General features: G+C 42.5%; 1 protein-coding gene across 14 annotated transcripts in view; it reads right to left on the bottom strand.

The window, feature by feature from the left end:
- Positions 1-975: 975 nt before the first annotated feature.
- The window catches only part of ZNF438 (zinc finger protein 438), a 409,820-nt gene continuing 384,760 nt past the window's right edge, over positions 976-26,035 (bottom strand). For all 14 annotated transcript variants that reach the window (XM_041764967.1, XM_041764960.1, XM_041764962.1 and 11 more), the window contains 2 exons: positions 5,082-6,903; positions 976-3,759 (listed from right to left, as the gene is read on the bottom strand). In XM_041764967.1, coding sequence (XP_041620901.1) covers positions 3,135-3,759; positions 5,082-6,903 — 2,447 coding nt within the window. In that variant the 3' untranslated portion in view covers positions 976-3,134. The remainder of the gene's footprint in view (positions 3,760-5,081; positions 6,904-26,035) is intronic.

Genomic DNA, 26,035 nt, shown 5'->3' with positions numbered 1-26,035 from the left:
TATGGTCCAGTGGGAAGTAGACAAGTCCACTGTCAAGTTCAAGACTGGGGTGGGTGCCGTGCTACCGGCTAGATCAGGACCAGGGAGTGGCAACCGCGGGGAGAAATATGGGGCCTGAAGTGAGCATAATTTCATGAATTCTGCTTTCTGTAATGATTAAATAAACACTCAGCAAGCCTCCATACAATTCAGATTACTGAAAAGTTAAAATACACATTTTCTATAAATGTCTACAATTCTCAGTAGAGTTTTCATTTTTGAATTCTGGACCCGAGGCCTACCTGAGCTGTTTTAAGTGGTCTTTCTATGGTGTAACATACCTCTTCTCCAAGGCTGGCCGGGAGTGTAGAAAATATCAGCTCCCCCTTCCAATGATGCCTGCATGTGCCAGACATTTCCTTTGTGTCTCATGGGCCATTTGCAGTGGTGCTTTGAGACAGAAGCACCACGTTTTCCAGGTGAGGGGATGGAACCTTTGACAGGCCACCCTCTCATGGTCACATGAAGGGAGCAGCACATTTCAATTTTTTTTTTTTAGTTCATGAGAAATACACAGGGGCAGAGACACAGGCAGAGGGAGAAGGAGGCTCCTCCCTGTGGGGAGCCTGATGCAAGACTCGATCCCAGAACCCTAGGATTATGCCCTGAGCCAAAGGCAGATGCTCAACCACTGAGCCCCCAGGTGCCCCGAGCAACACATTTCTAACCTCCCTGCCTTTGGGTCAAGGATGTAGTGAGGACTGCGTTAGTTACAGGTCTGTGCCCAAGGAAGGCTTATCAATGAAGACCCATGGCTCATCAATCTGTTCCCAGAGTACTTTAACTGGGTGACTCTCCTTTCTTCCCACCCCTGCCCCTTAGTAGGGGTCCCTCTCCATGCCATTCTTGAAGAAGTGCTATACTCTTTTTTTTTTTTTTTTTTTAAGATTTTATTTATTTATGAGAGACACAGGGAGAGCGAAAGAGAGGCAGAGACACAGGCAGAGGGAGAAGCAGGCTCCATGGAGGGAGCCCGACGTGGAACTCGATCCTGGGACTCCAGGATCAGGCCCTGGGCCAAAGGCAGCACTAAACCTCTGAGCCACCCGGGCTGCCCAAAGTGCTATACTCTTAAGGGCCAGAAGCACCTTAAGTGGCATTGGGGCCATTCCCACTGTGATGCAGGGGAGAGAGAACTAGAACATTCTATTCCAAATGAACCCCCCATCCCAAGCACCCAGTGAGGCCCCTGTGCGCTGCCCATCTCCTCTCCTAACAAGAGTTTTCTTAAAGATGAGTGCCCATTTTCTCCCTCCCAACCTAGGGTTTAAGGCCCTGATGAGAAGGGGAGCCAGCCAGGGAGCTCCAGAATGAGCCAGCCAGGTGCCCCATTCCTAAGTCTCCTTTTCAGAGGCCGTCTATACCCTCAGTGTTGTGCCCTTGTGGTTATACACTGGCTGTAGGTGGGTGGTGTCTCCAGAACCTTGGGGACCCGGGCTTTCCATGCTGGGTGAGTGCATCCTGCCCCCACACCTCTGCTTCAGACACACTCCACGCCCACTCCTCTGCCTTAGCCAACTGGCTCGTGTTTCAGAAATGCTGCTTAGTATTGGAGCGCTGAGGAGTCTCCGAATTACAGTTTGAATCCGAGTTTCATGGCTTGAATTCAAGTAGGATTCTTAGTGGATGTCCTTCTTCTTGTCTTCAGACCAATCTTCCCCAAACACACAGAGTGCTATACTGAATGGTAAAGTGGTTTCATTATGAACCTCATTCTAAAAATATCAGACAGTGAAGGTCTGCCATGATCCCTTTCAAACTCGGTAGAGCGCGATTGCTCCGTAAACCATGGCAAAATCTTTCTGAGATTTCCACTTAGGCTCCTATTCTCAAATTTACAAAAATGATTTACAAAAGGTCAAGGATTGAGTTTTCCGTTCCTGGACTGTTTGAGCCAAATCATGGTTGCTTTTACAATAAGACATTAAAAACAGATGACTTAAGACAGACCCACGAGCTCATCTATTCAAATTCAGTTCCTCTTGCTTGGGTAACTTCCTGCAGCACCGGGAAAACAGGCCACTGTTGCCTGGGCCTGGCTCTGCGCAGAGGTGGCCACATGCACAGCATTTTCGCCCAAAGGCTGAAATTTCAGCTGGATGATAGCTCAAGCTCCCCTGTTCTAAGAAAATACACTTGCAGCCAGGATGGCCCAGAGCTCCAAATGGCAACTTTGCTGATTCGAGTTCACTTCTCAGGAATTTAAGAGGCAAATCATTCACTCTTGACTTTCAAAGCGAACCCTGGGCTGAAAAGGCCCAGTGGCATCGAAAGCCCAGCTAGAGACAGCCCCGCAAAGTTCCTTGGGAGGGAGGGCGGATTCAGACACCTCGCCATCTGGACTGCACTATCTAGTGCGCTTTCCAGGTTGTAAATTTCCTGGCCCGAAAGACTATTTGAAAAGAACTTTTAACCAAAAAAAAGTGTTTTTTTATTAGCTGGAGTACTAAATACGTTTTGATTACTTTGATACGGAATGCTACAGCTGTAAGACTGAAACAACATCTGATCTCCAAGGTGGTGTACATTTAAGAAAATAGCAAAATTAAAAAAAAATTTAAGTCCTGGAAACATGGATTTTCAATTATGGGAGACTCGAAGTTTATTAAATATCCTGCTCTATAGCCTCTCCTAATACACCAGGAAATCTGATAAATATCAACACTGTACTATGGTTGAGACTGAACTGGTTTTGCCACCTGGAAATAGATCACATTTGTCGGTCTACTTAAACAGAAACCAGCTGAACAAAATGATATACGCACACACTCAAACCCGCTGAAAACTGTACTTGGAGAACAGCCTATAATCTTTTACATTTCAATCTCCAAGTTTTGATCTTTTTATTTATTCTCACATAAAGTCTAAGACATTAACAGTACACAGAATTCTGAAATAAAACTGCACATGGTTAGAAAAATATACATTGAAGGAGAAAGAAAATAAGAAAATATAGCTATGTACAAAATCCCTTGTGCTCATTAATGCTGATCCTAAGTTGCTTGAGTTTTATAATTAAGCACCACCCTAAGAGAACAAAGCCTTGAGAGAAAGAGCAAGCAACACTCTCTTGAACCCCCTCCTGCCCCAGTATTTCAGGATTCAGATTTGCCAGAAAGTGCGATCCCCCCCTGATTGGGGAGTGAATTTAAGATGGTCCACAGCTTGGGCGGGTCCTCACAGCAGTGCCGCTGCTCCCAGTGTAGGAGGAGGTCTTCCTTCCTGGCCAGCGTCTGTGCACAAAGGACACAGTTCAGGCCTGAATGGGCCCCCAGGAAGGGGGGGGCGTGGGGGCTGGGACACGCAGGGCCCCGGGGGACCGCCCCCCACTCCTGCTCCCTCCCTGCCAGGGCTCCCTCCATCTTCCTGAGCATCTCCACACTGTTCTGCGGAGGCAGGCAGGGCTGCCCTTTCAATTTGGGAAATGCGGGGAGCTCGTCTTCGGGGGGACTGAGCTTCTTCAGCAGTTTTCTTCTCTCAGGATGCTGTTTCCAGAAAGGAGCCACATGTTTCGCCAGTTCCTCTGGAGCTGCCGGGCTTCCTGGAAGGATCTCCTCTGGTAGCCGGCCTTGAATTTCGTCTCCGTGAACGTAAAGTAAATGGAACTTGATTTCAGCAAAGGACTGGGCAGTGATCTGACAGCGGCCACATCTGATCTGTAATTTGACTTCATCTGCCTGGGTCAGGAGGAGCTCTTCTTCCGGGCTTGACTTGTTTTCCCTGCAAAGGGGGAAAATAGCCAACATCAGATTTCACGGAAAATATCCCTGAAGCTTCTCCTTTGGGACGTTGGCCTTCAGGGATCCAGACACTCCCTCTAAGGAGAAGTTCAGGGGATGGGGAAGCAGAGGCCGGGGGATGCCCATGTCACTCCTGCTCCGGCCCCAGCCCCGCAGTCCTCAAGCTCCCGGTGTCCACTGAGTAAAGGAGGCTTTCCCTTTTGGTCTCTACCCTGGGTAGGAGCAAGGGAAGCAGGGCAGCACAGGGCCACCGTCACTGCTGCCCGTCCTCACTAACCCTGAGCACGGAGAGAGAGCAGTTTGGACATTCACTTAAAAATCAAAACGTATTACAGAAGGCTGTTAAGAAGGGGGGCTTCTTTAGTGGGGCTGCCAGATGTGCTAATGAAATTAGGCACAGACTTCTCTCTGTGTGTGTGTCTCTCATGAATAAATATAATCTAAAAAAAAAAAAAAAGAAATTAGGCACAGACTATCTGCAAGTGGATGGGAATGCCCAAAAGAAAAGCAGGGAAACTACAGAAAAGCCAGGAAGAAACAGGATAGGAGGCCCTGATTTTAGTGAATGTGACAGAGAAAGACACAACTGGATAGAAAGAGTTTAGAACAATCAGGACAATTAAGAATGACGAGGGACAGAGCTTCTAAAGTTAGAACGTGCTGCTGAGAACAGATTTCAGTAGAAAGCAGGCAAACTGAAGGGGCCTCCCTGGTGTACCCAGGGCCTGAAGCCCTGCCAGCCAGGCTGTCCAGCTACACAGCCTGTTTGTCCGTGAAGCCCGAGAGTAGTACTTCCACAGGACAACAGTGACACGGGAAACCAGCACGACAGGAAAGACAGGGCAACTGTAGAGGCTGGGTCTGGCACCTGGAGGCCGGCCGTGCAGGGCACACAGAGTCCCCACCATGGGTCAGACTGCATTCTGGGGCGAAGGATGATGTTTAGATACAAATTCTGTGGCCACAGGTTTGGGGAAACTTACTTGTACAAAGCCCTGGGAACTGTATGCAGCAATTTACTGCTTCATAATTAATTCAGCTGCAAAAATCGTCCTTCACTCTGCTGTCCCCAGCATCCGGGCATTGGTGCCCTGGCTGACAGGACAGAAAGCAATGAAAATCCACCACTGCTCAGAAACCAGAGAGAAACCTCTTCACAGAACGAGGAGGAAGACATAGCTACCTTATAAATCTCAATCCAGGGATGTTTTTACAAACTCATCTTTCCAAATACGAAATCATGCCCTGTTCTTCAAATCCAGACCGACCTCAGTGCCAGGCCTCTGTCCCATCAGCACTCACCTCTCCACGGGGCCCTCAGTCCCTCGCACACCCAGGCCTCTGCTCTTTGGCACGTCCCCTGGCTGCCTTTCCCCGGGGGACGGCTCAGTGCTGATGACAACCCGGTGCACTTCTTTTAGGTGACCAAAATAGACTCTGACGTGACCGAACACCTTGGCACAGAATTCACAGCACACGAGTTTCTTCAGACGGTTCTCACCGTGATGAAGCTTCATGTGTGTGCTCAGGCTGCCTGAACGTACATAGGCCTTGCGACAGATCCGACAACTATAGGGCCGTCTGTTCGTGTGTGTGTTCATGTGGTCTCGGAGGTGCTGTTTGAACTGGAAGTGGTGGTTACAGACGTGACACCTGTGCCAGGGCTTCTTGATGCCGGAGAAGCCGTTCCTCAATGCAGAGCTGGCCTTAGGGGGGGCGCTGCCATCCTGCTTCCAGCCCAGGTATTTAGGAGTGAATGGATGATTTAACACAACGTCCTGTCCCAGGCTGCCAGGTGTCTGGGCCTGTGCCACACCCGTGGGAGAGGCCAGGGGAGCCAGGGCGGGCACGACGATCACAGGCTTGGGCATAATGCTACGGTATTTCTTCAGAGCCCCAGGTTTTTGGTCCCTGGGTTCTTGGGGATCGGGTTTCACCCTTTCTTTGCTGTCTTTACACCTATTAATGATACATTTCCTCCTCTTCCCCTGAAATGCCAACATTTCATCTGGTACCTTTCGTTTCCTTACTCGTCTCTTTGCTGCCCCATTGTTCAGTTTTGCTTTGTGGCTGAGGTCCAGTCTGGTGGCGGGACAGAAAGCGCTTCCACAGGGACTCTGCCTTGCTGGCTGCGGGGCAGGAGTCTTGCTAGCCATTCTGGTGGTGGCGTGGAAGCCTCCTGTGACGGCCAATGTCTTGGCACAGGGTGCCCCAAGCCCAGGGACAGAGCTGTCTGCGGTGTTAACATCTGACTGTGCTTTGCACAGCTCCACTGTTTTCATTCTGGCGTAGGGCAGGATGGGCACTTTACCTCTGGGGACCGGAGAGATCAGCTGCACTGTGTTGCCAAAAACAGCTGGTGATAAAATAGTCATGGCTTTTGTGAGATCACCTTTCTCTTTAAGTTTTCCACCGGCAATGGCACAAGGTTTACTGCACGTTTTCTTGTTCAGCACGTCCGCTCTCCCTAGAGTCTTGGCAGAGGGCTCCGCTTGTGTGGATGGCGTCGGGGTGGCAAGAGGGTGCAGGTCTCCATGGTCACTGGTTGCTGGAGGCGGAGGGTCTCCAGAGCCACCTCGGTGGGTTGGTACCGCTGAGCCAACGCTGGCGGGGGTTGGGTATAGTGACAGCGACAGTGCTTGCTCTGAGGTACTGGCTTTGTGTGGAGGTTCAGGCCGGTCAGGGGGGGAGGGGGACGTTTGGTTTTGGGCAGGAGGTATGTCACCGCCACTCGCAGAGGAGCTCCGAACAGGTTTCCTTCTCGATCCTTTGTTATTTCTTGGTGGTTGGTATCGAGGAATAGGCAGTTTGAGGTTTTCGGGCAGTGGCAGTCTGGGCTTCTGGATTGGCTGAGCTGAAGCAACATGTGGCAGGGCAACAAGAGAAAAGGTCCCTTCCTGTCCAGCAACCTGCATCAGGGCATAATTCTGGGCAGGCACCCCCAGTGGCTTGGCGTTGATGGAAGGGCCTGGATTCACTGGGTCAGAGAGCGACGGTGAATGGCATGGTAGCACCCTGGAGGTTAGGACTTTGGGCACAATTTTGGGCGCAATGGTCCTAAACTGACTCTTATTCTGCAAGCCTCTCCCACTCTGAATCGTTCCAGAAGAGATGTGGGATTCACCTGTAGGGAGGATACAATATGACAAGTCACCTCATGCAGCTGTCGGGCTGTTGAGAGGTTACCCACCCCGGCCCTTCTGGGTGAACTCCCAAGTTCCTCAAGACCCTGCCCTACAGTCAACTCCTGCCCACCTTCCCAAGGACTGATCATTCTCCACTATGGTTCCAAAGCCCCCAGGATAACATATACTGCTTTCTGTAATAATTTGTTTGTGTGTCTCTACTACTCAACACAGAGCTAGCTTCTCGATAGCTGGACTCCCTCTCCCATCTGTACTCCATGAGCTCACCCTCTCCAAGTACCTACGTTCCGATTCCTGATCTCCCTTCCCGGCCCCACGAGCTGCAAGGGCTCTCCTCTGGTATGTTCTGCTGCGTATTTCATTTATTTTATGGACACGTCTCATTTTCCCTATTAAGCTTGGAGAGGGGAAAGCCTATATTTAATTTACATCCATACTTCCCACTGTATTTTCAGTGTGAAACAAATGTCTCTTGTATCAAGCTCATTTCTCTCTCCCTTTCAAGACACACCATTCGACCCACTGGCAGTGGGTTGTTTTGCACGGCGGAGGAATTCCAGACTGAATGCTAGCTTTGTTGCTGTTACTCATGTGACTTGTGAATTTCTTCTCACACCTTTCTGTTTATGTGTGCTTTTGCAATTAAGTCGCCAGCATTAAAAAGGCTGATGTGACACCTTAAAAAATGTTGAAGAAAAACAAAATGATACAAAATGATAAGATACAGAGACAACATAACGAATACATGAATCCCATAAAAATCACCTGCTAGGACACTAATTAGGACAATTTTAACTGATAACAATAACACTTCCCACTCTTGGGATTTACTAGGTTAGCTGAAGACCAATTACAACTACTCTAAGAGAATAATTAAGGCAACATTTCGATGCACTGATTCTAAGAACTGAATTATCTTTTCCTTTAGGAAAAATTTGTAGAGAAGTAGTAAGACGCATAAACCAAATGTTATAGAACACCCAGCAGGGTCTGCAAAGCACTCAAATTAGATCTATTATCACGTCTGTAGTAATATACATGAGTATTCACAAAAAGTGGGACAGATGAGTATTTTTTAAATAGGCTCACTCAGTTCAGGCCTAGCCTCTGAATGAGTGTTGGTACCCAACTTTTGATAAAATTTTGTTTTCTGAGCTTTTGAGATTTTGGAGTTGTGGATGAAGACCTGAAGGGATGTTCAGGGGGTACCAAGGACACAAGGGTGAACAACAGACACAATTTCTGCCTCCAGAAGCTGGCAATCTGTTTCAGTCTACTGAAACAGAATTAAAACATTTTTAAAAATCAGCCTTGATTTTAATGTCTACAATTACCAAAACTAACAATTTTAGCGGGAAGTTATTTCTTTTGGCAAAAATGACACTCCTCACATAAATAAGCCGCATAGTAGGAATAATGGTGAAATGCATACTGACCAACTTGTTCTATTTTTTAAATTTTTTTTTAAGATTTTGTTTATTTATTCATGAGACACACACAGAGAGAGGCAGAGACATAGGCAGAGGGAGAAGCAGGGTCCCTGCGAGGGACTCAGTCTCAGGACCCAGGATCATGACCTGAGCCAAAGGCAGACACGCAACCACTGAGCCAGCCAGGTGCCCCTGACCAACTTTTAGAAAGTAATCACTTTTTGGGGGAGGAAGAAGCATGTTAAAAACCTATATCACATGGCAGTTTGCATTAGAGTAAGATGGGAAAAGACAAGCACTATGGTCTGGAAAAACTCAGGTCAGGATAATTGTGTGATCTGTTGGTATCCTTTTTAGCTTGGTTTCCATGAAGTTTGTGGGTAAATAGGCCAATCACCTCTTGACAGTCTCCTAAATGAGTCTGCCATATTCGCTTCTCCTTCCTACCATACTGTGATTTATTTTCTGGTTCTGTATTTGTGGCCTTTGAATTCAAATGTCTTTCATTTTCAGCCTTATCTTCTCATCCTTGTGGAAGAAGTACCGAAATAAGTTGTAAAGAAATATGTTAAATCAGGATTGATTTTTAAAAAGATATTTATTTATTTATTTATTTATGAGAGAGAGAGAGAGAGAGCGCCCGTGTGTGCATGTGCAACCAGGGGGAGCAGCAGAGGGAGAAAGAGAAGCAGACTCCCTGCTGAGGAGGGAGCCTGATGCTGGGCTCCTTCCCAGGACCCTGGGATCATGACCTGAGCTGAAGGTAGACGTTTAACTGGCTGAACCACCCAGGCACCCCCAGGATTGAGTTTATATAAAGCTTAATGTTACTGACAGCTCTTGGTTGCTGAAAGACCAGGCTTATTAAATGATATTAATAATAATAATGGTCTTGGGCATTTACACAACAATGAGGAAGGAAGAGGAGAGAAAACTCAGTGTCCTTTAGAACCATTTCGTACTCTGACTAAACACAAAATAACTAGAAGAAAGGCTGCTTTCTTAATCAGTCATAAATCTCCCTGAAATAATATGTGACAATAATGCCTCACAGAACAAGACATATCCCCTCACTCACTTGCTCAAAACTGTCCAATGGCTCTTCATCTCAGAGCCAGAGCCAAAGTCCTTGAGATGGTATGAAAGGCTTCCCGCCATGGGCTCCTGGGAACCTCTCTGACCAACTTCCTCTGTTTGCTCCCCTCCAGCATGGGGGACTTTTTGCTGTTCCTTCTGGGTGTCACACACCCACTTCCTTAGCTTTCACACTGTGCTCACTGCCAGGATGCCTTTCTCCCTCCAGGTAAATCCCCAGCACTTGCTACTGTGTTTCCTTGAGTCTGGTCAAATGGCTTCTTCCTGGGGAGCTCATCTCTAATCCCCTTAATTAAAATTGAACTCCCCACCTGCTTTCCTGTTGTCATTTTCTAGCACATTGGCTCCATCTCCTGGATTACATCATGGGCCACTGCCTCCTCTCACTAAAGTGGATTTCTGGAGGGCAGAGCTTGTCTAGTCTCCAGGGCCCAGGACAGTGTTGGGCATGTGGCAGAAATGTTATAATTATTTGTTGAATCTGTAAGTGGCAATTAAGTGATAAATGGCTAAAATAAAGAATTTACAGATTGAGTTTAGAAAATTGTCTTAAAAAAAGGAAGAAAGGGGGCCTCAGTTAATTTTTTTTGAAAGATTTTTATTTATTTATTCATGAGAGACACACAGAGAGAGACAGAGACATAGGAGGGAGAAGCAGGCTTCTTGCAAGGAGCCTAATGCATGACTCAATCCCAGGACTCCAGGATCATGATCTGAGCTGAAGGCAGATGCTCAACCACTGGACACTCAGGGGGCCACAGTTCAAAAGCAAATGTTAACTTTTCCAAAATTTCAAAATTAAAAAAGGAAAGCCTCTATCTCTAGAAAATCATATATATTTTTAAATTTAATTTCACTGCCAGAATAAGAAACTGGGTTAGCATCATGATAAAACCCTTTAATATAAAGGGGACTGGTGAGACCTGCTGACTAACCATCTGGGGGAATGAGAGAGAACAGTAAATTATGCTGCTCAGGTACAAGATAACACAGTCAAAGCAACAAGCCAGTGCTGAAGAAGAAACTGCTTTAAAAAACAAACAAACAAACAAACAAAAACCAGATATCCACAGAGGGGCAAAGCAGGGGTTGAAGAGAGAAGAAACAACTAGAAATGGAAAAACTGAACCTCAGAGGCACAGAAAGGTGATGTCAATATGAAGAAGAGCAGAAATAATAGAAACCAGAAAGTACAGCTGAAGCAACAACCAGTGGTCAAGGTCACTTCAAAATCTCTAAAGATTTAAGTTGGGAAGGGGCTTCCTATGTTTTTATGACCAAGTGTGAGAAAGCAACCTTCTGGCAGTTAAGGTTTCCAGAAATGAAACAAGATACACTTTATAGAGCCATCCAAAAGGGAGAGATCTAATTATGATGCATTTAAAGTTACTGTGCTTTGATTGATCTTCAAAAGTTTCTATGTTATGGTGGAAATAAAATCACACTGCGAGAGCAATGCCATTCAAAGGAAAAGGAGGCCGCCTCTGATCCAGGAGCAAAGGGAGCCCCTTGGGGTACCTGGCTGCTTCAGCACAGGAGAACATCGGACAGTGAGCAGCCAGGGCAGCTGCAACCAGAGTCCTAGGTGACGGGGGTGATGCCTGCCAAATGGAGTCAACTGTCAAGTTTGCTGTAATTCAAAGCAGTGGATCCTGGAGTAGGAAAGTTGATCTGTTGTGTTGTCTTCAAGATCAACAATTATAAGGTGATCACAAGAAATCTGTGGGTAAATGTAACCTTGGATAAATGTAACCTTGTCATGCTGGCTTGGATCAGTCAGGAAGTACAGACAAGGGTGAGGGTGTCTGTGAAGGTGGTGATGTGTCCCTTTTCCCAGAATCATTATTGATGGAACGACACAGAATGGGGTGATGCACTAGAAGAAATGTAAAAGCAGAGGAGAAAGACACAAGGCCCTAAAATAGAAGAAAAACATCCCCTAGGAATTACTTCAATATGTCCAGCAACAGGTACATCATAAAATAACCATCCAACCATCTAGTGTAATGCTATGCAACAGTAAGAAAGAAGGATGAGCTAGACCAATCTGGAATATTCTCCAAGATGTGAGATGGATAGTGTGCTATCACTTGGATTACAAAAAAATAGTGAGGTACACACACAAATATATTCCTTCTATGCACAGTATATCTCTGAAGGGAAGCAAAAGAAACTGGCACTGGTGGTGGCCTTTGGGTTGGGGGCATGTTTCCTGAAGCATGGGACACATGCTTCTTTCCCACTGAATACTCCCTGTGCCTGGCACACAGGAGGTGCTCAAAAATATCCGCTGAATGAATGCAAGGAAAATTAAATTTCCCTTTTGAATCTGTTTTTAAAACGGGTACCTTTGGGGCTAGTTGTGGTGGGTATGTGTGTGTCTCTGCATAAATGAGCATGTCTAGAGTACACACGGAGTGTCTTCGGTTTTCTCTTTTCCTTGTTGCCTATTTAAGGACAAGAATTGCTAACGATGAGGGAAGTAATCTAATAATCTGACAGGCCGTGCATAACTACCCCCCAAAGTTAAACACTGAGAAGTACTAGAGCTCATTACTTCCCAAGGACAATGAGAGTCCCGCAAACACTGAGCTCTTTAGGACAAAACGACGCAATTTGCAATAAAGGTCAGTTATGCTAGAATGACTACAATTTTTTTAAAGTAGTTTGAACAACAGGAGTCCTTAGAGGAAGCTGAAAATGCTGTTAACTTTTTAAAACTCTAAAATACTAGGACGGTGTGACTGCAGGAAGCCTTTCTTGGCAATGCAATTACGACAGTGGTTTGCTCCATACGCATTTACAAGGCCTCCCCAGATGGCGTGATCTAAAAACCCTCCCCTGTCACCTACTGAATTATAGATCTCAAGGAACTGTGCACTAAATAATGAGAGGTAGAAACTTCCAGTGACATTCATAATTTCTGGAAATCCTGCAAAATTTCCCATAACACAGTTAAAGAGACTCACAGGGCTCTCAGGCACTAAACATGGACTTTATTAACTGAAAACATAAAAGGCTCACTCAGTAAAATTAATGTTGTGCAATTATACAATGTGAAACTTAATATTAGGATTTTAAATATGGGCTGTTTTTTTCTATGTTAAGTGTATTAAAAATAACTTTTGCAAAGTGGCATTTACAGTTGGTGAAAAATGGATGTAACTATGGATTAAAGAAAAACGGAGGTACGGAGTCCTTATTATGAGTTGGAATCTGTGCTAGGTCTTTTCATTGAACCCTCACTCAAACTTTGCAAATAACTATTTTTGTTCCCTTTTCACAGGTTAAGACAAATGAGACAAGGAAATTAATTTACGTGCCAAAGTCCACACCTCGCAGATCTGTCCCATTCTGATTTGAACTAAAGACCTTCCTCTCTTTCATTCTCCCCTCCAAGGGACTAAATTATATACAAGGTTGCCGCAATTAACTACAAGGTATAATGTTATCTCTGAATTTTAAGAAGGGGGGGGGGGGAAAGGAAACTCGAAATAGAAACGGCTTGTCATATCCCAAAACTTCATTTATCATTAAATGAGACTTTCTGAAAGCTCACTCATTAGAGAGAATTCACAAAAAATTAATATTCATTTGAAGATTAAAGCAGATTTTTTAAAATGTTGAGTTTGCTTTTACTATCCATAGGACTCAGACAAGTCCAATAAGGTTGCCAGATCGTAACTGTCTGGACAAAGGACAATGTGTATCCTCCTCCTCTTCCAACACCATCAGACAACTGGTATGATGGGTGTTGGTTGCAGGGAGGGACAGCAGGGAGAAGACGGTGGGCTTGATGGTGCTAAAGTGCCAGTATGGCAGCCAGCTTGATCACAACAAGGTCTAGAAAATACTGAGTAAGAGAAAATTACAAGGGCTGGCCATTCTATAGATGACTGCAATCATCAAGTGCCTCCTTGGTTTCCACATTGAGAACCAGGGTCTGCTCTGTTGCTCCTGAGTAAAGTTGTTCCTGCCCGTCCCTTTGATGGTTTGGGCACAGTTCCATCACCCCTTTGACTCTGGGGCCTTCTGCTGAGCATGGAATAGTGAATGGGCAGAGAGACGAGAGTCCCTGCTCTTGAAATGGGCTCCCTGGACCTAGGCTCTGAACCAAAGTGCTGCCAAAGTCTTCGCCACAAAGGGCCGGAATTTTCAGATGCTGTTTAGGTCTTATTTTTATTAAACTGAAAAACCCTATTTTAAATTTTATTTGCTGGCATCCCTATTCTCCCTCTCACTTGGCTTTCAAATAATAAATTCCAGTTGGGGTTCAAACTGTTTTCCAAGATGGCCTCTGGTTAAAACAAATATGGTAAAATCTTGGAGATGTACAAGATAAAAGAAATAATCTCATGACGCGAAGGAGCTCAACTTAATTTTGTTGAAAAACCTATGAACACACTGAGCCCTTGCCTCCTCGCTCCCCAAGGTACCGCTCAGTCTCTGCAGCCACAGTTAACAGGAATTTCCTCTGCACTGACTGCAGAGTGCACTGCAAAATGTGCTGGTGACAGGCACAAGTCTAAGGACTCGGGATGCCAAACATCATCTCTAGTCCCCTCATCTGTAGCACTAAGACCTCCAAGAATCAGTGCATCTAGGACCCAAATTTTAGGCAATCTGATACCACACAAAGGAAAGAGGCACTTCCCTACTCGAGTGTCTTATATCAGAGTCCAGTCTGGTCCCTTCTGCTTGCAAACTTCCCTGCTCTGCAGAGCCATGGTCTCAGCTAACGCCTTCTCCTTCCTTCCTGTCACACTGCCAGCAAGAGTGGGCCACCCTCCCCGCACCACAGGCAGCTGAGAGCTGTCCTGCCAAACAGGGACTTGTTGCCTCGCTTAGGAAGGAAGAGGATTCCTGCTTTCTGAGCATCAGAGTTTCTTTACGTTCTAGCACACGTCAAATACTTTACATGCACCATGTCATTGAATGGCCACAAAAACCTGAGTTTGAAATTTCTGAGAGGGGTGCCTAGGTGGTGCAGTGGGTTAAGTATCTGATTCTCTCTCTCTCTCTCTCTCTCTCTTTTTTTTTTTTTTTTAAGATTTTATTTATTTATTCATGAGAGACACACAGAGGGAGGCAGGGATGTAGGCAGAGGGAGAAGCAGGCTCCTTGCAAGGAGCCCGACCAGGGACTTGATCCTGGACCCCAGGATCATGCCCTGAGCCAAAGGCAGAATGCTCAACCATTGAGCCACCTAGGCATCCCTAAGCATCCAATTCTTGATTTTAGCTCAGGTCCTGATCGCCTGGGTCATAAGATAGAGCACATCAGGCTCTGTGCTCAGCAAGTCTGCTTGGAAATTCTCTCCCTCTGCCCTTTCCACCGCTTGTACGTGCTAGCACACAGGCTCTCTCTCTCAAATAGCTAGTCTTAAAGAGAAACTACTATTAGGTACTTTTTATAGTTAAAGATTTCAAAGCTGGCAAAGTAATGCTGCTGGAACTCAAACCTTGGCCCAGTTGATTCCAAGGGCTCTTTCTACTTGTCCACGCTGACTGAGCTATTATGCATGGTTATGGCCACTATCATAGTCTCCAGTAAAAACATAGGGTTTGGGTTCAAACAGATGTGGTTTCAGCTTGTGGCTCTGTCTCGTAGCTTGGGAATGTCACACTCTGAGCCAAACTGTCCTTCATGAAATGGGGATAAGAATACCTTGTGCAAAGGTCACTGTCAGGACTCAATGAAAAAAGTACCCACGAAGGTGCCAGGATAGTGCCTATCACAGTGAGATGCTCAGCAGGCATTAGCTTTTCACTTTTTCTTGACAAAAAGTATGCAGTTCCTGACGGTTGTTTTTGGTGGGAAGGAAAAAAGTGCACAAATCTTGAATTGCTAATCATATGGAAATAGTCCTGAATCCTTAAACTAATGTTTCTTTTCTGAAAGGTAAATGAAGAAAAGAGGGAAGAAATGGCTATTATTTGTGAATAATGGTCCCAATAAAACTGTAAAGTAGTTGTTCTTTCTTGCTGCTCTGCAGCCACCTATCATGGCAGCTTGACCTTCCCCTCATCTCATCTATCTGATCACCCCCTCTACCTCCCTACCCCCAAGTTTTACATCCCAGTTGACAAAGTGCTAATCAGATGAACAATTATTGTGAATAGGAGTTAACATATGCGCATTTTAAAGAGCTTTTTTATGGGGACACTCTTCCCTGCTTTTGTTTATATTGAGTATTGAGGCTAATTGTTGTTGTTCTCCACCCTAGGCAGGCCTTTACAGGGGGAGGGGGTGAGCCAAGGTCTCAGTGGCCCTGGGAAGAAAGAGACCTAGAGCAGAACCAGGGATGCTGGCCACAGTTCTGCAGCACCATGAGAGCAATAGCCATCTGATTTTTCAGTTCAGGAGGAAAAATATGTGGACTCTCACAGAAGATAGGAACACGTCAACCACGATTCTGAAAGCACTTTCTTAAAAAAAAAAAAAACACACTTTCTTGTAGATTTCAGTATTTTTGTGAGGAACTCATTAAGAAAAACATTTAAGACAGGTTGAGTTTGGAAAAGAAAAGGTGGGTACCGAAAGAGGAGCCCATGAAATTGAATAAATTAGAAGGAAGCAAGAGGAAACAAGCATTCTTTATGGAAGAATCTAAAAGCCAATTACCTAAAATGTTAATGGCAATAAAAGGAAAATTAATACAACATGGTTTGTTATAAGTTCAAGTAACTATTCTTTTTTTGGGCCACATAATTCATGTCCCAAATGAAAAGAAAATTTTAAAAGCTTTATCATTTAAAATACATTTTACTAATCCCAATTTCAATGAATTTCTCCTTCATTTTAATTATCAGTTCTTCTATCAGTCCTTATTTCTGGGAGGAATTTTTTATTTCAAGTGCTTCTGATGAAAAGCAGTTGAAAACTATATGAAATCTTTAAATTTTTAATACATTTAGAAAGATAAAGTTATTAATCTTTTTGGCCAAAAAAATTATAACACAGGCAAGATTTTATTCATTATTACAAAACTCAGTTTTGTATCTTTACCCCAATCTAAGAATGACTGAGTAGCATGAAAATTTAACTAAAAGCTAATGATCTCTGGAGGACACAAAGCAAGACAAATAGAAATTTTTAAAATGCTTTATTAATCCCACTCTCCCATTCTTCAGTTAATATTACTAGAATTATTAAGATGCAGTGGGGTCACATGGTTGAAATTCAAAAGACCTTAATAACTGAACTTCATGCAGGTAAAAAAGCAGCATATCATTTTGTTTGATGTCTTAGCACTCATAGCAAATATCTGTGCACATCGTCTTTCCAGAAGATTCTGACATTTTCTGAGTCAGTGGTTTTTCAACACAATGAGTAAGCAAGGAAACGTCTCTGGCAAAAGAGCTTTAGTAGGCTGCATGAATGCCTTGTGAGCAGAATTCTTCCACCAAGAAATTAAAAAATGGGTCCCTTTCTTTAATCTTCTACTTTAATATCAGTTGGAAGAGGTAAGTATCTGGGATGAGTAACAAGATGACAGTTGGTGAAGAAAACCTTTTCCTTAGTGAGATAAACAGAAAGATAAGCTTTCAACATGAGAATGTGCAGTCTGTGGGAACAATGAAATGAGGACACATATAGAAGGTTTGCCTTTGGTCAAAATACCATGATTATGAAATCAACGTGGTGAAGATCACAATAGGGTTAAAAGCAAGGGACTGGAATCACAAAGATATTTTTATACTGTGATTTCAAAAGTATGTTTACTTTATAGAATGGGCAATTTTAAGGAGTACACAAACTGCATTTTTAAAAATGAAGTAATTGTTCCATGGCTTTACGGTATAGTTTTACAGATGTTTTGTTTTTACTTCTAATTTATTTTCAACTCACAGTGATTTATAACCCTTTTTGCTGCAAGTTTTTCTGTACCTCAGCTCTTATATCAAATAGTTCATGATTTGTAAGTGCAAATGCACAGGACTGTGTATGCCTTTGTCATGTAGATTATTATTCCCTAAAACTGCTGCTTAGTACGTCCTGGCTGTTAATTATTTCTTAATCAGGATACACCTTGATTAATATAGAGAGACCACCTGTGATACTGACATATTGAAGAAAATAAAGAGAAAAGGAAGCACCAGGCACCCACTGATGATTATCTTTGTGGCACTGACTAGATTGGTTGTATATGAGTTAACTAGCAAATACAGATTCTGAGATGCAGCTAAGGTAATCAGATGCCAACGCAAGCTAGTGCAGAATCCTCAGAGTTGGAAAGCTGTAGGACCACTTTGGAATCCTTTCCTTTTGAATTCTGCTTGGCTTCTTCTCCATCAACACCTTTATTGTTATTTGGATGGCAATGACAAAGTCTGGTGGAAGGAACATGTACTCTCATCTACATGTTAGAAACATGTAAGAGTTAACTCTCCATCATTCCTGAAGAGATACAGTGATTATGCAGTCCACTTGCATTCTTTTTTTTTCTCAAGGTTCTGCATATTTGTATGTGTGTGTACTTAGGTTAGATGACCCCTGGTTCTGGAGCTGGCCTAATGGCTGACCATCCATGCACACTGCCAGCATATGGTGGGTTCACCCCACTGCTGTCTTCCTACAGCATCTATCTTACCTGGTTCCACACTGCTCTCTACTCCCACTGCCTGCTGCCTAGTGCTGAGAACTCCAACCACCGTGAACAATAGACATTACAAATTTAAAGTATCTAGTGTCGAACTGCAGACCTATTCCACAATCTTTTTTTATCCCTAAGAGACTCTCCTCAGTTTCTTATTGGGCCTCGCTCAGGTTCTCTCATTGCTTTTCTGAGGCACCCTCTTTCTCCTCCACCCCCAATTTATCTTTGTCTCTCTCTCACCAATGATTTTTGGCATTGACCTTGCAATGGATGTAATGTTTGTGTTACCCCAAAATTCATATGTTGAAATCCTAATGCCCTAGTATAATGATATTCAAAGATGGGGCCAATGGGAGAGAATTAGGTCATGAAGGAAGAACCTTTATGAATAGGATTGATGTCTTCATAAATGAGACCCCAGAACTCTCTTGCTTTCTTTCTGCCATGTGAGGATACAATGAAAAGATGTTGGTTTGCAGAAGAGGATTCTGAAGGGGAGCAGAATACATGACCCCAGAATGTCCTACTTTGGCATATGGATTATTATTTCTTAAAGATTTATTCATTTGAGAGGGAGAGAGAGAGAGTGCGAGAGAGAGCATGAGTGGTGGGGGGGAGGCAGTGGGAGAGGGAGAGAGAATCTCAAGTAGACTCTGTGCAGAGCATACAGCCCAATGTGGGGCTCAATCCTAGGACCCCGAGATCATGACCTGAACTGAAACCAAGATTCAGATACTTAACTGATTGTGCTACCTAGGCATCCTTGGTATGTGGCTTATTTTGAACTGAAGGCAATCAAGACCCAGAAGACTCAAGAAAAACTTTTACTTCTTCCTAACTACCTAAAAGAATTTTGCTAGGGGGCCTGGATCAGAGAGAGATATATTACCAGAGATAACTTTGATCTAAATGCCTTATCTGTATATAGCAGGGCAAACATCTAATTACCAAACACCTGCTCTTCTTATCATCCTATGAATTACCTTCCTCCCCTTTGAAGCCTCAGGCCCCTACTCCTTTCTTAGCTCAGGATGGCCTATAAATATCAATTGCCCAACTTATCCTTGATTTCATTGTCTTTGTGGGGCCTCCATTCACACATAATTAAATTTGTTTTTCTCTTGTCCTCTGTTAATATGATTATTAGGTCAGCCAAAGAACCAAAAAGGGTAGAGAAAAAATTTTTCCTCCCCAACAGCTGTCACCAGAATCTGACGAAGCTGGGACTCTGATCTTGTACTTTCAGCCTCCAGAACTGTGACAAACAATTTATAAGCCACTTATTCTATGAGACTTTTCTATAGCAGCCTAGAGCAACTAGGACCTTGTGCACAAAAGAGAAGTCATCAAGTAGGAACTCATGTACTGTTCCTTCTCCTTTTTTCTAAATTCTTATATGTAATTAGACAACACAAATAAACTTCCCTATTCAAAAGTGAGGGAAAAGGAGGGAGAATCACTGTTACTCTAAATATACAACTCATCTACCTCAAGTCCCAAGACAGTAAAATGTGAAAAAAATGTGCATTTTAGATTAAGGAAATGGGAGTATTTCCAACCCTATTCTGTACCCCATGCTTCTCTCCAGGCCCCTCATGCTGCCTCAGAGGTCCTTTACCATCAGTGAGCTCCCAGCCTTCCTTGACCATCCTATCTAGAAGTACCTGTTCAGCCCCATATGATCACCTGCTGTTTCTTTCTCTGCTTTAACTGTCCTTCATTATAATGGTATAATATTATCTATCTCCTCCTGCTAGAATATAAGCTCCAAGCAAGCAGGAGCTCATTTTATTCACTTCCAGGACCTCAGTCCCCAGATTCTGGTACACAGCCATCACACAATATGTTATTCACTAATGAGTGAACTATTAACTCTCAACCATACTGTCTTGCTTTCTCCTTTGCTTTTGTTGAACACAAAAAATATAAAACCCAAAACACCAATAAAGAGTATTTGGGCTTTATCTCCTCTTCAAGCTACTTCCCTACCTCCTTTCTTTTCTTGAGAAAATTTAATAGTAGTTAGTATATATGGTCCCTGTCTCTACTCATCAACTTGCATTCATCCCTCAGTCCCCTACCCCCTTAAATTCCATTGTGGAATACTAAAATGTTCTACTTTCAGGAGTCAGATTGGGTGCTTAATCTATTATATCTTATTTAATCCTCCACCAACTCTTAATATTAACATTTCCAGTCTATGGACACGGAAACTGAATATTTCCTGTAAGGGCACAAGGCTGGTGAGAATTAGATTTGAACCCAGGTCTGCCTAGCACCAAAGCTGTTCCTCTGACATTCCAACACACTGAACTTATTACTTATTAAGATGTTTTGCAATTTATCTAGTCATATGTCAGTCTCCCCCAGTGGCTAATGAGTGCCACATAATCCATCCCTATGTTGAGAAAATAAAGATCTTTTTGACTACCCTTTTCCAATCACAGAGTGTAACTATCAGGAGAGAGAGTGAGCTTTCTTTTTCTAATAGGAATCCATAGCATGGATGCTGGAAGGGCAGTTAATACACAGAGTGATTCCCTTCACAGTATCCTGGGCACTAAAAGCTAGGCTCTTGCAAAGGTGGCCTTCTTTTACAGTTTCCAGTGGGAAAATCAGGCTCACACCAAAGTAACCTTTTAAAAGCAACAATTACACAATATATTTAATGACACATTTAAGTAGTGACTTAAAGTACTTTTTTATGATGTGCAAAAATGAAGAAAAAAATCATTACAAACATCTTTTATAGTGTAGAAATAATATAGATTTTCTAATCCCATACCACCGGCTTTTGAAATGGAAGTCACGGAGAAAACAGTGGGAGCAAAAAAGTCTAAAAATGTTGAAAGAATTTCTGAATTCCTTCTGTGGAAAGCCCTGCCCCTTTAATAAACTTGATCAAACATCAGTGCTGTGGCCTATGGATCTGGGGGCTTTTCCCTTTTTTGGTGGTGTTGGGGGAGAAGGAGTTCCTCAGGGAAAAGCAAACAAATTACATAAAAGAAGAAGAGCAGAAGGCTGCTTTGGTTCTTCCTTTTGCTACTGGAACTAGTCTGAGCAAGATAATAATCCTTATTGATCTTTAGCTGCTTCCTTTAACGAGAATGGATGAGAGTAGAGCATCAGTCCTCAAAATGTGGTCTGCAAACCCTGGGAAGGGTCCCAACACCCTCCTCTCATACTAATAACAAGATGCCATTTGCCTTTTCCAGTGTGTTGACCTTTGCATATGTTGCACTGATGGGACAAAAGGGAGCATTGGGTCAAAGTGCTCTGGCACCTTAGCCTGAGTTCAGGCAATGACAGCAAACTGTCCACACAGCCATATTCTTAACACACTCTCTCAGTACAACACAGCAGAAGCAGCACACAATTTTAGTGTTATAAAAACCATGGTCCTTACATGCCATTTTAAAATTCTGTGTGATGAAATGGTTCATAGCATAGAACCTTCTGCTGCATACCTAAGGATGACCTGAGGGAAAGCACGTGTGCCACTGAGTTGTGAAGCTGATCTAGCGCCTTTTGTCATGGAATACCACTTTTACTTGAAAGAACATCTGACAGACACATGTTGAAAGAGCATGGTCAAACATGGGTATTTGGCAGATATTTTCCCAAAAGTGAATGAACAAAGCTTGTCACTACAAGAAAAAAAAAAAAAAACTGATGGTAACCACTGCCAGTGATAAAAAAAAAAAAAAAAGTACTCTTAAAAGGGGCAGTTAGAATTTTGGAAAACATGAATCCATCACTGGGAGTCTGAAACTTCTGAATACTTAATGATTTTTGGGATGGGACTGGTGGTCACATGAACAAAGAGGATCTTTAAAATACTGGTTAAAATGATGTACAGAAGATCCACAAACTCAGTGAACTTTCCCCTCCCCCCAAAATAACCCATACATGATGTTACATGGATGGTTAAAAGACGAACTCAAATGTAAGCCAGATCAAAAAGTAGCAGAATATAAGAAGCATCTTGACATAAGTTTCAAATTTCTCATCACAACTGAACTTTAAGAAGTTACCTGACTCATTTAAAGTCAGTTACAGTTATTGGACACATTTTGGCATTGTATCAAGAAAAATAAGCATAATTATCTGAAAAGGCTATTAATATACTCTCTCTCTTTCCAGCTAATGTAAAACTAGATCTTCTACAAACACTTCAACATAAATGACATATCACAACATACTGAATATAAGACCAGAAATAAGACTCCAACATTTTTAATGAAGCTAGACTTTCAACATATTTGAAAAAAACCAAAGTCTATGCCAGTCTTCTAATTGTTTCTAATTACATAAAATAGGTTATTTATATTCAGCTGTAATGAGCTTGTTATTGTTATTTTAAAATGAATTCACAAGTACATACATATTTTCAGTTTATAATCTCAAAAGTGATAAATGCCACTGGATATAATGGACATAAACATGTTCTCTAGAGTCCTCAAATTTTTACGAGTATAAAGGGATCCCCAAACTATAAAAGTTTGAGAACTGTTGAACTAAATAAAATCTAATGTCCCAGCTCTTTTGAGATTCTATGAATTTTTTGTTCTGTGGGTGAATGAGAACATAAGACAAAATCTGGAAATGTCTTGCTTTTGGTTGATAAGTTTTTGTTTCCTTCACTATTGTTTCCTGTGAGAATATAATACGGCAGGTCCATGGGACACAGTTTTGAAAATAAGGCATTTACAGGTAATTTATCCTAATAAAAATATCAATTATAACTAAAATATCAGTAATTGGAAATGGTAGAATGAAGATTAAATAATAAAATGCTAGGGATCCCTGGGTGGTGCAGTGGTTTGGCGCCTGCCTTTGGCCCAGGGCGCGATCCTGGAGACCCGGGATCAAATCCCACGTCAGGCTCCTGGTGCATGGAGCCTGCTTCTCCCTCTGCCTGTGTCTGCCAATCTTTCTCTCTCTCTCACTGTGTGCCTATCATAAATAAATAAAATTTAAAAAAATAATAATAAAATGCTAGACAAAAATCTTATAAAGATGTAATGCTGCAAAAATTTATTTTACTTGGTTTGAACTTATATTCATGGAATAGCTAAAAAATTATATTTAAATTAATGATATTTGTATTTTGCATCAGTGAGGGTGACAAAACATGAGAGACACCTAACTCTGGGAAATGAACAAGGGGTAGTGGAAGGGGAGGTGGGCAGAGGGTTGGGGTGACTGGGTGATGGGCACTGAGGGGGGGCACTTGGTAGGATGAGCACTGGGTGTTATGCTATATGCTGGCAAATTGAATTCCAATTAAAAAAATTTTTTTAAAAATGATATTTGTATTTTCCCCTAGTTTTAGGAAATGTCATCACAAGATTTTCTTGGTAGTATATAATCTTTTAAAAAATAAAACACTGTTTTAAAGAACTTGTAACAAAATGCATTCAAAATCATTTTATTAAAATAAAACTAATAAGTTTTGTTTCTAGCATAAGTTGGATGTTGGAATTTCTGTAAATATATTTATAATTTTGGTGCCAATTAATCTACAGAGGGGCAGTATGTTTATTCCATTAAAGCTTTACAAGACTTATGCATTTCTATTCTTATTAGTATTAGACTTTTACAAACATGAAACACCTAACCTATATTTCTGGCTTGCAAAGCATGCTAAATACCTCTGTCAAACTTCTTTGCTTTTATCCCAGCTCAACTCATCATACCAACCATCTGCATAAATAAAGATGTAAGCACCTGCTATATGGCAAATGGTCTCAGGGGCAGATGTTTCCATCCTTGTGTTCATGTCACTGGGGCTGGATACATTATTTGAACAGATGTACACAATCTGAAAGTGTTGTGTCCCTCAGTGAAATGTCTCCAACTGCTTTCTATCAAAGAACATAAATGCTATTTGCACCTGCATTTATGTTAATAATATAAAGGCAGCGGGGGGTTCTGACAAAGTGGAATGTGATGCTATGAAATATATTTGCATGGTTAACTGGAGCTTCTGACTCTGCTGCCAAATGGCCACATTGACACTGATACATGCCCAAGCAGACTATGATTAGTAGCCTGCTTTTTAAGCAGTGGAAATATGGCTATTTCAAACAACAAAAATACTCATAATCTGAATTTACCAATAAGAATATTTTAAACTCTAGTGTTTTATCTCAAAATAGGAAAGTAACTTCCAATATTAGGTCTACCTGATAAACTTTAGGCCACTCAGGTTATTTCCATTTTGTTCTATGAGGAAATTCCTATAGGTATGTGTGTGTTTTCCATTTGTACTTCTGTCAACAGCATAACATACTAATAATCCATAGTGGTATTTTGCAGAGGTGATTACACTGGAAAGTTCCAATTTCCAACATTAAGTAAGTTAACCAAAACCAGGTTGAAAATGTCAATTTGTACTTGGTCTGAGAAATAAAATGGTACCAAAAGCCCAAGAACAGCATTTACACCACTAGTTAAGATAAAAATGTTTCCATATGAATGTCACATATTTAGAAACATAATATTTTGGTAATACATAGGGAATGTTCTCCCTCCCTCTCCCAATTATGAGGTCACAAAGCCATGTTAACCACTAAACACAAAGTGTCAGATAATAGTGGTTCTCCAGCTACTGTGCATTAAATGTGAGCGCTGAAGAGCTAAGGAATTTGTAATAATAATTATATTCATAGCTTTACTGAGCTAAGAACTTGCAGTCTTTTTCAAATAATGTATTTATTACTATATTTTTAAAGGTTTTTCTTTTGAGATTTTATTTATTTATACATGAGGCACAAAGAGGGAACGAAGCAGAGACCTAGGCAGAGGGAGAAGCAGTCTCCAGACATAGAGAGAGCCTGATGTGGGACTCAATCCCAGGCCTCCAGGATCATACCCTGAGCCAAAGGCAGCTCAACCACTGACCCACCCAGGCATCCCTTTAAAGGTTTTTTTTTTTTTTTTTAAGATTTTGTTTATTTGAGAGAGTGTGAGAGCACAAGTTGTGGAGAGGTACAGGGGGAGAAGGAGAAGTAGAACCCATTGAGCAGGGAGATGATACGGGGCTTGATCCCAGGACCCTGAGGTCATGACTGAGCTGCAGGCACTTAACTGAGCCACCCAAGCAGCCTACAGTTAATACTTTATTAACTTAACATTGATAATATCAACTTTATACAAAATTATTATATCTGAGTTAAATGTTACCCAAAGTAACTTATTCTGCAAATTATTCTGAAATGCACATTGTGCTTTAAAAGAATTTACAAGGTACATTTATATATAGTTGATCCTCATTGTTTACAGATTCAAATCCTTCTGCTTGCTAAAATTTATTTGCAGTCCCCAAATCCCATACTGATGACACTTGCATGGTCATCTGTGGACTCGTACAAGCAAAGAACCTGTGTCACTTCATGTACACATTCTCAGCAGTGGTTGATGCTCTGCCTTCTTTCAGCTCTTCTATCGTCACTTTTGTTTTCTATGTAGTGTCACATTTTTCTTATTTTTTTCCTTTTTGGCTGGCGATTTCACTGTTTAAAATATCCCTCAAGCATAGGGCTACTGTGCTATCCAGTGTTCCTAAGCGTGAAGACACTGATGTGCTCTGTAGAAAAAATATATGTGTCAGATAAGCTCTGTTTAGGCATGAGTTATATAATGTTGTGTCTGGGAGTTCAAGGTTAAGGACTCCACATAAAACTAGATTCTGAGGACGCCTGGGTGGCTCAGAAGTTTGGCGCCTGCCTTCAGCCCAGGGTGTGATCCTGGAGTCCCAGGATCAAGTCCCACATCGGGCTCCTTGAGGTGAGCCTGCTTCTCCCCCTGCCTATGTCTCTACCCCTCTCTCTCTGTGTCTCTCATGAATAAATAAATAAAATCTTAAAAAAAGAAAACAAAACCCTAGATTCTATATTGACAGTTAATGAAAATGTTGTGTTGTGACTAGAAGCTCACAGGAACCTAACGCTGTGGAGCCACGGTTCCGTATTATCTAATTTA

Source organism: Vulpes lagopus, chromosome 8 (assembly GCF_018345385.1).
Source record: "Vulpes lagopus strain Blue_001 chromosome 8, ASM1834538v1, whole genome shotgun sequence".
Lineage (NCBI taxonomy): Eukaryota > Metazoa > Chordata > Mammalia > Carnivora > Canidae > Vulpes > Vulpes lagopus.
The sequence above is the reverse complement of the archived record's forward strand: the minus strand, read 5'-3'. Positions and strand labels throughout refer to the sequence as shown.